The 13,098-nt window shown below is 46.8% G+C and overlaps 1 protein-coding gene across 1 annotated transcript in view; it reads left to right on the forward strand.

Annotated features, from left to right (window-relative positions):
• Window positions 1-13,098, forward strand: part of PLEKHO1 (pleckstrin homology domain containing O1) — an 82,420-nt gene that overhangs the window by 6,955 nt on the left and 62,367 nt on the right. The window contains exon 2 of the mRNA XM_040333824.1: window positions 7,889-8,035. Within this exon, the coding sequence (XP_040189758.1) occupies window positions 7,889-8,035 (147 nt within the window). The remainder of the gene's footprint in view (window positions 1-7,888; window positions 8,036-13,098) is intronic.

Genomic DNA, 13,098 nt, shown 5'->3' on the forward strand with positions numbered 1-13,098 from the left:
TAAAAACAATGTACCACCAGCAGTGTGTATTGGAACAGTACAACATGCTGGGTGGCTTTTGGTAATTTTTACAATGGAAAGCTGGTTGAGATCCATTAGAGATTTGCATGTTTGTGGTCGGCATTAGGTCATGGAGGATACAAGCATGAGGCCTGTTTGAAGGGAGATTTTCCAAAGAGCTTGAAAAGCTCCCCATCAATAACTAAAGCCTCCAACCACCGAGGTGCTTGTTATCACTCCGTAGGAGAGGTGTCAACCATTACCGCTAGCAAGCCTGGAAATCGAGAGCAGCGTTGGCTTTTATAGACTATCTTGTACTTTGCTTTGTGTACCTGAATTGTAGTTAAATATATTGATAAAGAGATAATGAGCTTCATTTATCAATGTGCCTGGGGAAAGAATTGTTTCAAAGAGGCCTGGAGCAACCAATCAGATCCAAGATTCTCCCTCCGCCGCCAACCTAATTGGAGGCCCGGTAGAAGCCTGCAGATTTAAAACGGCAACAAAATGACTTTTTAAAGAAAATTTGTACTGTTAAAAAGAAGTCTTAGAGCTGCAGACAGGTGATTACCTAGGTCAGGCTTTCTAAATCGGGGTTTGCGGAACCCTAAGGTTCCTCTAGGGTAGCCTTAATCGACCAGGGTTCTGTGGAAGCAAAAGTAGCCTATACATTAGTCATTTATTTTTATTCAACAAGCAGGTTGAATGCAACATTTTTTAAAAATTACTTGATGGGGATAGGGAAATTGTATTCTGACAGTGGGGAGACTTCCCTGCCATCAGAATACACTGACCAGTGCTACAGACTAAATTCAGCAGCGCTGATCGAGCTAGGAAAATCAGACAGACAGGATTGGTAGACAGGCGAATTTCGATCCATGTATAGTCAGCTTTAGGGTTGCTCTAGAGCAGCCTTTCTCAAGTAGGTTCTGTGGAATGCTAGGGTTCCTCTAGAGCAGCCTTTCCTAACTAGGGTTCCTCTAAAGCAGCCTTTCTCAACCAGGGTTCCTCTAGAGCAGCCTTTCTCAACTAGGGTTCCTCTAGAGCAGCCTTTCTCAACCAGGGTTCCTCTAGAGCAACCTTGCTCAACTAGGGTTCCTCTAGAGCAGCCTTTCTCAACTAGGGTTCCTCTAGAGCAACCTTTCTCAACTAGGGTTCCTCTAGAGCAGCCTTTCTCAACTAGGGTACCTCTAGAGCAGCCTTTCTCAACTAGGGTTCCTCTAGAGCAGCCTTTCTCAACTAGGGTTCCTCTAGAGCAGCCTTTCTCAACTAGGGTTCCTCTAGAGCAGCCTTTCTCAACTAGGGTACCTCTAGAGCAGCCTTTCTCAACTAGGGTTCCTCTAGAGCAGCCTTTCTCAACTAGGGTTCCTCTAGAGCAGCCTTTCTCAACTAGGGTTCCTCTAGAGCAGCCTTTCTCAACTAGGGTTCCTCTAGAGCAGCCTTTCTCAACTAGAGTTCCTCTAGAGCAGCCTTTCTCAACTAGGGTTCATCTAGAGCAGCCTTTCCCAACTAGGGTTCATCTAGAGCAGCCTTTCTCAACTGGGGTTCATCTAGAGCAGCCTTTCTCAACTAGGGTTCGTGTAGAGCGGCCTTTCTCAACTAAGGGTTCCTCTAGAGCGGCCTTTCTCGAGTAGGGTTCCTCTAGAGTGGCCTTTCTCGAGTAGGGTTTCTCTAGAGCGTCCTTTCTCGAGTAGGGTTTCTCTAGAGCGTCCTTTCTCGAGTAGGGTTCCTCTAGAGCGGCCTTTCTCGAGTAGGGTTCCTCTAGAGCGGCCTTTCTCGAGTAGGGTTCCTCTAGAGCGGCCTTTCTCGAGTAGGGTTCCTCTAGAGCGGCCTTTCTCGAGTAGGGTTCCTCTAGAGCGGCCTTTCTCGAGTAGGGTTCCTCTAGAGCGGCCTTTCTCGAGTAGGGTTCCTCTAGAGCGGCCTTTCTCGAGTAGGGTTCCTCTAGAGCGGCCTTTCTCGAGTAGGGTTCCTCTAGAGCGGCCTTTCTCGAGTAGGGTTCCTCTAGAGCGGCCTTTCTCGAGTAGGGTTCCTCTAGAGCGGCCTTTCTCGAGTAGGGTTCCTCTAGAGCGGCCTTTCTCGAGTAGGGTTCCTCTAGAGCGGCCTTTCTCGAGTAGGGTTCCTCTAGAGCGGCCTTTCTCGAGTAGGGTTCCTCTAGAGCGGCCTTTCTCGAGTAGGGTTCCTCTAGAGCGGCCTTTCTCGAGTAGGGTTCCTCTAGAGCGGCCTTTGTCGAGTAGGGTTCCTCTAAAGCAGCCTTTCTCAACTACGGTTCCTGCAGGCTTTTGCCCCTAACAAGAGTCCCTTTTGGAAGAATTAACCACTTGCTGACCCCGCTTTAGCCGGAAGACGGCTACAGCATTGTCCTCCAGTTCTGGGAGGGCATCTATTGACATCCACCTAGAACCCCCACCCCCCTTGCACGTCCTTCAGACACAACTGATCACAGATCGAGATAAAGGGTCAATCACAGCGGCCCTTTACCATGTGATCAGCTGTGTCCAATCACAGCTCTTCACTTTATAAACAAATGGCATTCATTTTCTTTCCTTAGCGCTGGCACTGTGTGAGGAAAGAAAAGCCGATAACTGGCTATCCTGTGACAGCACACATTTACTCACTGATCATCAGTGCCCTGGTGATCAGTGCAGCCCCATCAATGTCCATCAGTGCCGCTGTTAGTGCCCATCAGTGCAGCCTCATTAGTGCACATCAGTGAAGAAGAAAGGTTTCTTATTTGCAACATTTTATAACGGAAAGTCGGAAACAAAGAAAAAGTGTTGCATGACCGCGCAATTGTCAATCAATGGGCGACAGACCGCCTTGCACGCTGAAACTTGGCCTGGGCAGGAAAAGGGTTGAAAGTGGGCAAGTGGTTAAATTGTGGCAGATGGTTCTGTGTATTTTTGAGAAGTGTTAGTGCATTGGCTATTTTATTTCTCATTGACACACTTGTTTCCTTTTCCTTTAAAGAACAAAAAGGTTAATACTTCCGTCATTCAGATGCATCCATAAAAAAAATATTATACAGATGAAACGTGTTCTCACTTTGTACAGAGACAACGACATAATTGGTCTGCGTTTATTACTCTACACACTGGCATTTACATAGGAAAAGCTGCAGTAGAGTATTTGCATGCACTTTGATGGCCATGAAGGATGACTTACGACGTGTCGGAGCTGTCCTCGGCGGTTTATTGAAGTTAATAATTTGTAATTAGGACAAGGGATCCCTGCGGATGTTGGAGCCAGGCCCTGGCGTATGCACTGTATAGAGACGGTGTGCTTCTGCTACTGGCGGTGTGTGTTCATGCAGGGGGTTCTGGGTAATCCAGGTTTTCACTTGACACAACTGGATCTTTTAGCACTCAGTTTTTCTGATTATATTCTGATTATACAATCCCATTTAGATTTAACAAAACATGAGGACCAGACTATAAGAATTCATACAACTTCTATCCAAGGCACCGGCACAAGTTGTCGGTAGATCTAAGGCGTCCTTCAAACTATAATGAGGATAAAAATGCTAACTTTTTCCACATTTTGTTATGTTACAGCCTTATTCCAAAATGGATTCTACAAACATTACCCCATAATGACAAGGTAAAAAAAGCTTGTTTGAAACCTTTGCAAATTTATTAAAAATAAAAAAGGAAAAAAATCCCAGAAGTATTCACAGCCTTTTGACATGACACTCAAAATTGAGCTCAAGTGCATCCTGTCATCACTGATCATCCTTGAGATGTTTCAACAATTGGAGTCCACCTGGGGTAAATTCAGTTGATTGGACATGAAAGGCACACACCTGTCTATTTAAGGTCCCACAGTTAACAGTGCATGTCAGAGCACAAACCAAGGAATTGTCTGTAGACCTCTGAGACAGGATTGTATGGAGGCACAAATCTGAGGAAGGGTACAGAAATGTTTCTGCAGCATTAAAGGTCCCAATGAGCACAATGGCTTCCATCATCGGTAAATGGAAGAAGTTTGGAACCACCAGGACTCTTCCCAGAGTGGGCTGCCTGGCCAAACTGAGCGATCGGTTAGTCAGGGAAGTAACCAAGAACCCGATGGTCACTCTGACAGAGCTCCAGTGTTTCTCTGTGGGGATAGAACCTTCTAGAAGAATAACCATCTCTACAGCACTCAACCAATCAGGCCTGTATGGTAGAGTGGCCAGACGGAAGCCACTCCTCAGTATAAGGCACATGACGGCCCGCCTGGAGTTTGCCAAAAGGCACCTGAAGGACTCTGACCATGAGAAACAAAATTCTCTGGTCTGATGAAACAAAGATTGAACTCTTTGGCTCGAATGGCAAGCACCATGTCTGGAAGAAACCATGTACCGCTCATCAGCTGGCCAATACCATCCCTACAGTGAAGCATGGTGGTGGCAGTATCATGCTGTGGGGATGTTTTTTAGCAACAGGAACGTTTGAGACTAGTCAGGATCGAGGGAAAGATGAATGCAGCATTGCACAGAGAAATCCTTGATGAAAACCTCCTCCAGAGCGCTCTGGACCTCAGACTGGGGCAAAGGTTCACCTTCCAACCGAACAATGACCCCAAGCACACAGCCAAGATAACAAAGGAGTGGCTACGGGACAACTCTGTGAATGTCATTGAGTGGCCCAGACTTGAACCCGATTGAGCATCGCTGGAGAGATCTTAAAATGTCTGTGCACCGACGCTCCACATCCAACCTGATGGAGCTTGAGAGGTCCTGCAAAGAAGAATGGGAGAAACTGCCCAAAAATAGGTGTGCCAAGCTTGTAGCATCATACTCAAAAAGACTTGAGGCTGTAATTCAGGGGTCTTCAAACTATAGCCCTTTTTTTTTATTGAACAAAAACCATTTGAATATAATTAAAGATCCTTGGTGTGTTGGCGAATAGTTCCATTCTTACTGTGCATTGATCTGTGTTTTTTAAAGCATTTTTGCTGGTAGAGCCCACATCAAGGGTCAAAATTCTACTTTTTTTGTTTTGTTTTGGTATCATGATAAGCACGTTGCGTTTAATGTGCATTGTACTGCCTATTTATGCAATTCACTTGTATAGTGTTAACTGGGCACATAGGCCCAGATTCACAGAGAGTTGGGCGCACATTACGCCGCCGTAATGCAAACTCCGTACGCCACACTGACGCAGCGCAGAGAGGCAAGCATGGAATTCAGGAAGCCAGTGCTCCCAACGCTGCGTCGGCGTGGCGTAGGTTTCGAAGGCGCAGGCTGGCATAGGGCGTAGGTGGAAGTGGGCTTGACCCATGCAAATGAGGCGTGACCCCATGCAAATGATGGTCCGAGCGCCAGACAAGTACGTTTAACGAACTGCGCATGCGCCGTGGACGCATCCCCCTGTGCATGCTCACAACCACGTCGGAACAACTGCCTAAGATACGCCGGATCACTGCGTACGCCATGAACGTAACCTACGCCCAGCCAGACACACGTCCAACGTAAAATACGCCGGCTTGGCCGGCCTGTGTTTCCTGGTGCAGACCTTTGCATGTCTGCTGCTGGGTTACACCTCCTTTATGGGGCTTAATTTTACGCCAGACGTACAACTTACGCGCACCTCTCGTAGCCTGCGTCGGGCGCACGCAGGTTCGTGAATCGCCGTTTTTTCCTCATTTGCATGTTTGAATGACTAATCAATGGGAGCGGCACCATGCGCCCAGCCTAAATGTGTGCCCACTCTACGCCGGCGTAAGCAAGCTACGTCAGCGGGGTGTAGCCTGGTTTTAGGCGCATCTCTGTTTGCGCACAGGTACGACGGCGCACATTTGCACTTACGTCGGCGTAACTTGTTATACATCGGCATAAGTGCTTTGTGAATCCGGGCCATAGAGAACAATAGCTACATTCAGGATGGCAAAAGCATAGTTGCGGCGGCGTAGCGTATGGCATTTACACTACGCCGCCGTAATTTAGCGAGGCAAGTACATGATTCTCAAAGTACTTGCCTGCTAAGTTACGGCGGCGTAGCGTAAATCGGGCGGGCGTAAGGGCGGCTAAATCAAATTTGGCTGAGGGGGCGTGTTTTATGTTAATGGTGCTTGACCTGACGTGATTGACGTGATTTTACGAACGGCGCATGCGCCATCCGCCTACATATCCCAGTGTACATTGCAGGCTAAGTACGCCGCACGGTCCTATTGATTTCGACGTGGACGTAAATGACGTAAATCCCTATTCACGGACGACTTGCGCAAACGACGTAAAAATTTCGACGCGGGAGCGGCGGCCATACTTTAACATTACTATTCCAACTATTTGATGAAATATCTTTAGGCCTGATAATGCGTTACGTAAACGGCGTATCTGTACTGCGTCGGCCGGGCGTACGTTCGTGAATAGGCATATCTAGTGATTTACATATTCTACGCCGACCGCAATGGAAGTGCCACCTGCGGCCAGCCTAAATATTGCACCCTAAGATAGGACGGCGCAAGCCGACGTATCTTAGATAGGTTTAAGTGTATCTCTGTTTGAGAATACACTTAAACTTAGGTCGGCGCAGATTCCAAGTTAGGTCGGCGTATCTACTGAATGTGAATCTAGCTACAATTGTTTTACGAGTGTCCTTGCATTGAGCTGTAATAATCAATGCAGCTCAATGCTCAGGTTGTCCTAAGGGAAATTGTTCAACTTGATTTGTTTCTAGAAGTTCACCATAAAGACTACAATCACAATTGTGTGAGGGCAGCTTTGCAGTGTGACAATAACTGAGCCCTTCTCAACCTGTTTGACCACTGCTGGCTTGGATACTCACAAGGATACAGGAAGTCCTGTATCCTTGTGAGCAAGACCGCAGTGACGAAACACGTCAAGTATGGATGGTTCTGGGTGGAGACATCAATTTTTTTTTTTTTTTTTGAGACACTAAGAAAGAGCTAAACTTCTTTGGAGTGCGGCTTATATATATTGTTTTTACTTTTGACTTAAAGTGGAGATGGCCTGTGGAAGCCAGCACTCCTGTTGTCCATGTGGGATGGAGGGAGAAAATCTGGAGTGGAGCCAGGGGTTTGGGTATGTTCTTGTAATAACTGAGCCCTGTAGGATGTATACAGTTGCAAGGCTCTCATTGGACACTATTCTGCAGGGAATGAGTTTGCATGCTCAGACAGTTGTCATACTTCCAGTGAACTTTGACTAGCGTTAGGTGATCAGCAAAGACGGCCTCCACGTTTCCGCATGACAGGTTCACTTTAATGCAATATATTTGCATATACTTTCCGACACGAATATAAGCCGAGGCACCTAATTTTACCACAAAAAAATGGGAAAACTTATTGACGCGCGTATAAGCCTAGGGTGTCCATCTGCATGCCTCACTGTGCCCATGCCTCCCTGTGCCCATGCATAGACTTACATTTAACATGGGAGTATATGAAAGGGGTGCCCTGCTTTGAAAAATCGGTGCTCCCTGGCCGTAGTTCCCCCAGACAAACTTGGCACACTTGTAGAGGAGAACTGGGGCTACATGTGTGCCATGTTTCGGGTCCAGGGAACCTACGACCGGCCGGTACCGGGTCCCCAAAATGACAGCAGAAATTACCATTTAACATGGGAGTCTACATGGGACATGGGAGGCTTAGAAAAAGTTTGAGGTCCAGGGGACCTACGGCCGGCCAGTACCGGGTCCCCAAAGTCAGGGAGATCAGGCACAAAAAGGTGACTCGAGTATAAGCCGAGGGGGGCATTTTCAGCACAAAAAAATGTGCTGAAAAACTCGGCTTATACTCGAGTATATACGGTAAACATGTTCTCTTGCTTTACAATACATTTTCCTGTATCTGCACGGGTGTTACAGCAAGGTGTGTGATTGTAGTATGAACCATCGTCTAGAAAAATTCGCCCAGGCGTAGCTTACCTGTCTGCTTTTCTCTCTAGGGCCCCCTGGATGGCAACCAACCGCCCAGCCAGCCGGAAAAAGTGGGCTGGATTCGGAAGTTCTGCGGCAAAGGGATTTTCCGGGAGATCTGGAAAAACCGCTATGTGGTTATCAGGGGAGACCAACTGTACATGTCTGAAAAAGAGGTAGGTCCCATTGGTTGTCTAAGGAAGAACGCCCAGCCAGTGTTTACATGATAATGATGATTGGACAAGGGGCCCATTCACACTCAAGCACTCCATCATGGCGGATTAAAACCCGTTGTGTTGGGTTAAGGAAGCCCAGTTCTTATAAATGGGCTGCCAACGCACCTTAGAGGATTACAAAAAAATGCAGTGCACTGCGCCATGGTATATGTATTGTGGGGCACTGTGGTGTGTTGGATTGCGTTAGGAGGGCCACTCACAATGAATTGCACCACAATGTACATAGAGCAGGTATATTACCTTGTGGCAACAAGCGTTTGCAAAACTTACATGTGTGAATGAGCCCTACGCACTTGACCACAAGATCAGGCTGGTTCAGATATCTTCACCCAACTCATGCATGATGATAAGAGGCCATGCACGATAAAAACTGGGCTTTTAGATTGCTAGCTCTTTTGGAAAGGCTTTTTCATGCTAGTTAATAGAACATATGAATTTGCATTTTTGGAATTTTACTTTGTTTTTACACCATAAATTACACAATAATTCAGTCCATAGACATTGGCCCAGATTTTCGTATATGGGCGTAAAACTGTGCGGGCGTAACGTATCTGGTTTACGTTACGCCGCCGCAAGTTTTGCAGGCAAGTGCTTTATTCACAAAGAACTTGCCTGTAAAGTTGCGGCGGCGTAGCGTAAATCACCCGGCGCAAGCCCGCCTAATTCAAATTAACCGGGTAGGGGGCGTGTAGCATTTAAATTAGGCGCGTTCCCGCGCCGAACGTACTGCGCATGCGCCGTCCTGAAAATATCCCAGGGTGCATTGCTCCAAATGATGTCGCAAGGACGTCATTGGTTTCGACGTGAACGTATATGGCGTCCAGCCCCATTCACGGACGACTTGCGCAAATTACGTAAATTTTAAAATTTCGACGCGGGAACGACGGCCATACTTAACATTGGTTGCCCTTCATATAGCAGGGGCAACTTTACGCGTCGCAAATCTAACGTAAACGTCGTAACTTCACTGCGTCGACCGCGCGTACGTTCGGGAACTCGCGTATTTTGCTAATTTGCATAATCGACTGGGAAAACGACGGAGGCGACACCTAGCGGCAAACAAAAAAAATTGAATTTAAGATCCGACAGCGTAAGAGCCTTACGCCTATCGGATCTAATGGATATCTATGCGTAACTGATTCTAAGAATCAGTCGCATAGATACGACGGCCCAGATTAGGACTTACGACGGCGTACATTGCGTTGCACCGTCGTAAGCCCTTTGAGAATCTGGGCCATTGTTTCTTATGGAAAGCCCTGATGAAGGGGATTTTTCTGGATTCCTCTTTTTGATTTTTCTCTCTGACTCTATACTGGAATAAAATTGTATGTTGAATATTATTATACAATTTCCTATTTACTGGTCTTTTCTGGCGATGATAGAACCTACAAAAAGAGGCAATTTTTCTTTGTACATTTGTGTTCAGCTGTTGACAATGTTGTTTTTTTATTTTATTAATATTGCAGTATTAAGACTTGCACATGTGGGATAGTTTTCTTATGAGATTGTTACGTTCTTTAGTATGGAAATGTGGAAACTACTGATGGATTTGCCTATCTAGGGCACCAGAATTGTGCTCCTAGTACCGACCAACGTGAGATACTAGGAAAATTGACCTATCACACTACCAAGGGAGACGGGCTATAGTCTGTCCCATTGATAACCACGTTTCCCCTGATAACACTGAAAGCCATCAGCCACTTGATGACCAGGTTGGTACCAGCCCTACCTAATACAAGAACTACTAATGTAATTGCCTAGCTAGAACTCCAGAGTTATTCTCCCATCGACCAACATGAGATACTAGGGCAGTGATGGCGAACCTTGGCACCCCATATGTTTTGGAACTACCTTTCCCATGATCCTCACCCACACTGCATGAACATCATGGGAAATGTAGTTCCAAAACATCTGGGGTGCCAAGGTTCGCCATCACTGTACTAGGGTAATAGACCTACCACACTATTGAGGGATCCGATCCATAGTCTGTCCCTACAATAGCCCTGGTTCCTCTAATAACACTGAAAGCCACCAGCAACTTGATGACCAGGTTGGCACCAACCCTAATGTGGGAACTACTAATGTATTTGCATATCCAGGACCCTAGAATTATTCTCATACTATCGACCAACACAAGATACCAAGGAAATGGACCTCCCACACTACCGAGGGAGCTAGTCTATAGTCAGTGCCGTTGATGGTCATGGTTCTCCTAATAACACTGGCCCAGATTCAGTAAGCAATTGCGCCTTCGTAACCATATTTACGCAGCGCAATTGTTATGCTCTTATGCCACGCAGATTTTAGGCTGCATTCTTGCGCTGGACGCCATTCACGTTCACTTTGAAGCAAATGACGTCCTTGCGACGTCATTTGCCGCAATGCACGTCGGGAAAGTTTCCCGACGGAGCATGCGCTCTACGCTCGGCGCGGGAGCGCGCCTAATTTAAATGATTCCCGCCCCCGGCGGGATCATTTACATTGCGCGCGCTTACCCCGGGCAATTTTGCCGGCGCGCCCTCGCAATTTACGGAGCTACTGCTCCGTGAATCGAGGGCAGCGCAAAATATTTGCGGGGGCGCAGGGCAAAATCGTTGCCCTGCGCCTCCGCAAATAGAGCGCAATTCTTTCTGAATCCGGGCCACTGAAATCCATAAGCCGCATGATGACTAGATTGGTACCAGCCCTAATACAGAAACTACTAATCGCCTATCTAAGACCCCAGAATTACTCTCATACTGTCGACCAACATGAGATACTAGGGAAATGGACCTTCCACACTACTGAGGGAGCCAGTCTATAGTCTGTACTTATGATAGCAAGGGTTCCCCCCAAAATACTAGAGGCCACCAGAAACTTGATGACCAGGTTGGCACCAACCCTTATGTGGGAATTAATATTGTATTTGACTATCTAGGGCCCCAGAATTGTGCTCCTACTACTGACCAACATGAGATACTAGGGAAATGGACCCAACGCAGTGCCTTAGTACAAAGTGCTTTTCTGATACTGTAATGCCCTGTACACACGATCGGACCTTTGTCCGACAAAATTCACATCGAATTCCTACTGGATTTCCATTGGAGGAAAAGAGAACATGGAATTCATCAGAATTTTCTATGGAATTACTCCGATGGGGCATACACACGGTCGGATTTTCTGATGGAAAAAGTCAGTCGGACTTTTTTCCTACGGAAATTCCGATCGTTTGTACGAGGCATAAGGTGCTCATCCTTAACTGGTGGAATCTATGGCCCAGATTCACAGAGTGTGGGCGCACATTATGCCACCGTAGAGTAACCAATGTACGCTACGCCAACGCAGCGCAGAGAGGCAAGCAATGAATTCAGCAAGCCAGTGCTCCCAACGCTGCGCCAGCGTGGCGTGGGAGTCAAAGGCGTAGGCCGGCGTAGGTGGAAGTGGGCGTGACCCATGCAAATGAGGCGTGACCCCATGCAAATGATGGGCCGTGCGCCAGACAGATATGTATCACGAAATGCGCATGCGCCGTGACGTGGACGCATCCGCCTGCTCACAACCACGTCGGAACAACTGCCTAAACTACGCCGGATCACTGCGTACGGCGTGAACATAACCTACGCCCAGCCAGACGCACGTCCAGCATAAAATACGCCGGCTTGTGTTCCCTGGTGCAGACCTTTGCATGTCTGCTGCTAGGTTACACCTCCTTTATGGGGAATAACTTTACGCCGGACGTACAACTTACCCGCACCTCGTGTAGCCTGCGTCGGGCACGCGCAGGTTCGTGAATCGCCGTATTTCCCTCATTTGCATGTTTGAATGGCTAATCAATGGGAGCGGCACCATGCACCCAGCCTAAATGTGCACCCACACTACGCTGGCGTAAGCAAGCTACGTTGGCGGGGTGTAGCCTGGTTTTAGGCGCATCTTTGTTTGTGGGTCTGGCGCACAGATACGACAGCGCACATTTGCACTTACGTCGGCGTAACTTGATATACGTCGGCGTAAGTGCTTTGTGAATCTGGGCCTATATCTTTGTACCTTTTTATAGGTCGGCTGAGTGCGTTCCAGTAGCCGTCCCCCCAAAATATTTTCTCTGACCGGACCATTTTATGAATAATTGGAATAGGCCTTCAATGATAGACTAAGGTCATACGTATTGAAACCCTAGCTGTATTAAAGTGCTCTGAAAGTACCGCAGAATGGAGTCGGTTTTCCTTGATAGGTTTTCCGGTTAGAGCTGCGGATTGATTTTTTTCAGGAAACATCCGTCTCATTTCTCAAAAAAAAAAAAATCAACATTGAAGGAGCCAAACCAAACTCAGGCAAAGCCACTATCATATGTCGGTCTCGGCGTCTACGGGACAGCATTCAGCTGTGTCTGCCGTTAAAGCTAAACTGTAGGCCAACAGCTAAATAGATGAACTACGTACACCATATGGGATCTGCTCAAGAGACTGATGCCAGATCTTGGTACTTACAATGCTTACATTAAAAAAATATATATATTTTTGTTAGATGAACGGGGAAGATATTTGGGATTTTTTAGGTGCAAAAAATAATAGCAAATATATTATTTAAAAATCATAATTTTTTTTTATTTTAAGAAACAAAATAAAAAATGTATTAAAAGTAAAACAGTTGGCATGTACAGTATATCACAGTATAAGCAGAACAGCACTGTAAGATGCATTTCCCAACATGTTTCGCCCCATATGTCTGGCTTCTTCAGGGGAGGCTGTCCGGTTTTGAAGTACAAGCCTTCTGTCTTTCCTAAAATATATCGAATTGTCGCCACACTTTCTAGACGGCTAGCTGCACCAAAGGGACCATATGTGACCGGCGGTCACAGGGGGAATAGTAGGCCCCTGGGTTACGTACATGCTGTCATTTAACATCAGTCTTGGAGATCAACACTAGAGGTCACTGACAGCATTTTAAAATCCCTTGTAATTAAGCCCACTGCAGATTTTTTTTTTTCTGGTCCTACTATTCCCCCTTGTGGCCGCCGGTCACATACG

The sequence above is a fragment of the Rana temporaria genome, chromosome 13 (genome assembly GCF_905171775.1).
Source record: "Rana temporaria chromosome 13, aRanTem1.1, whole genome shotgun sequence".
NCBI lineage: Eukaryota > Metazoa > Chordata > Amphibia > Anura > Ranidae > Rana > Rana temporaria.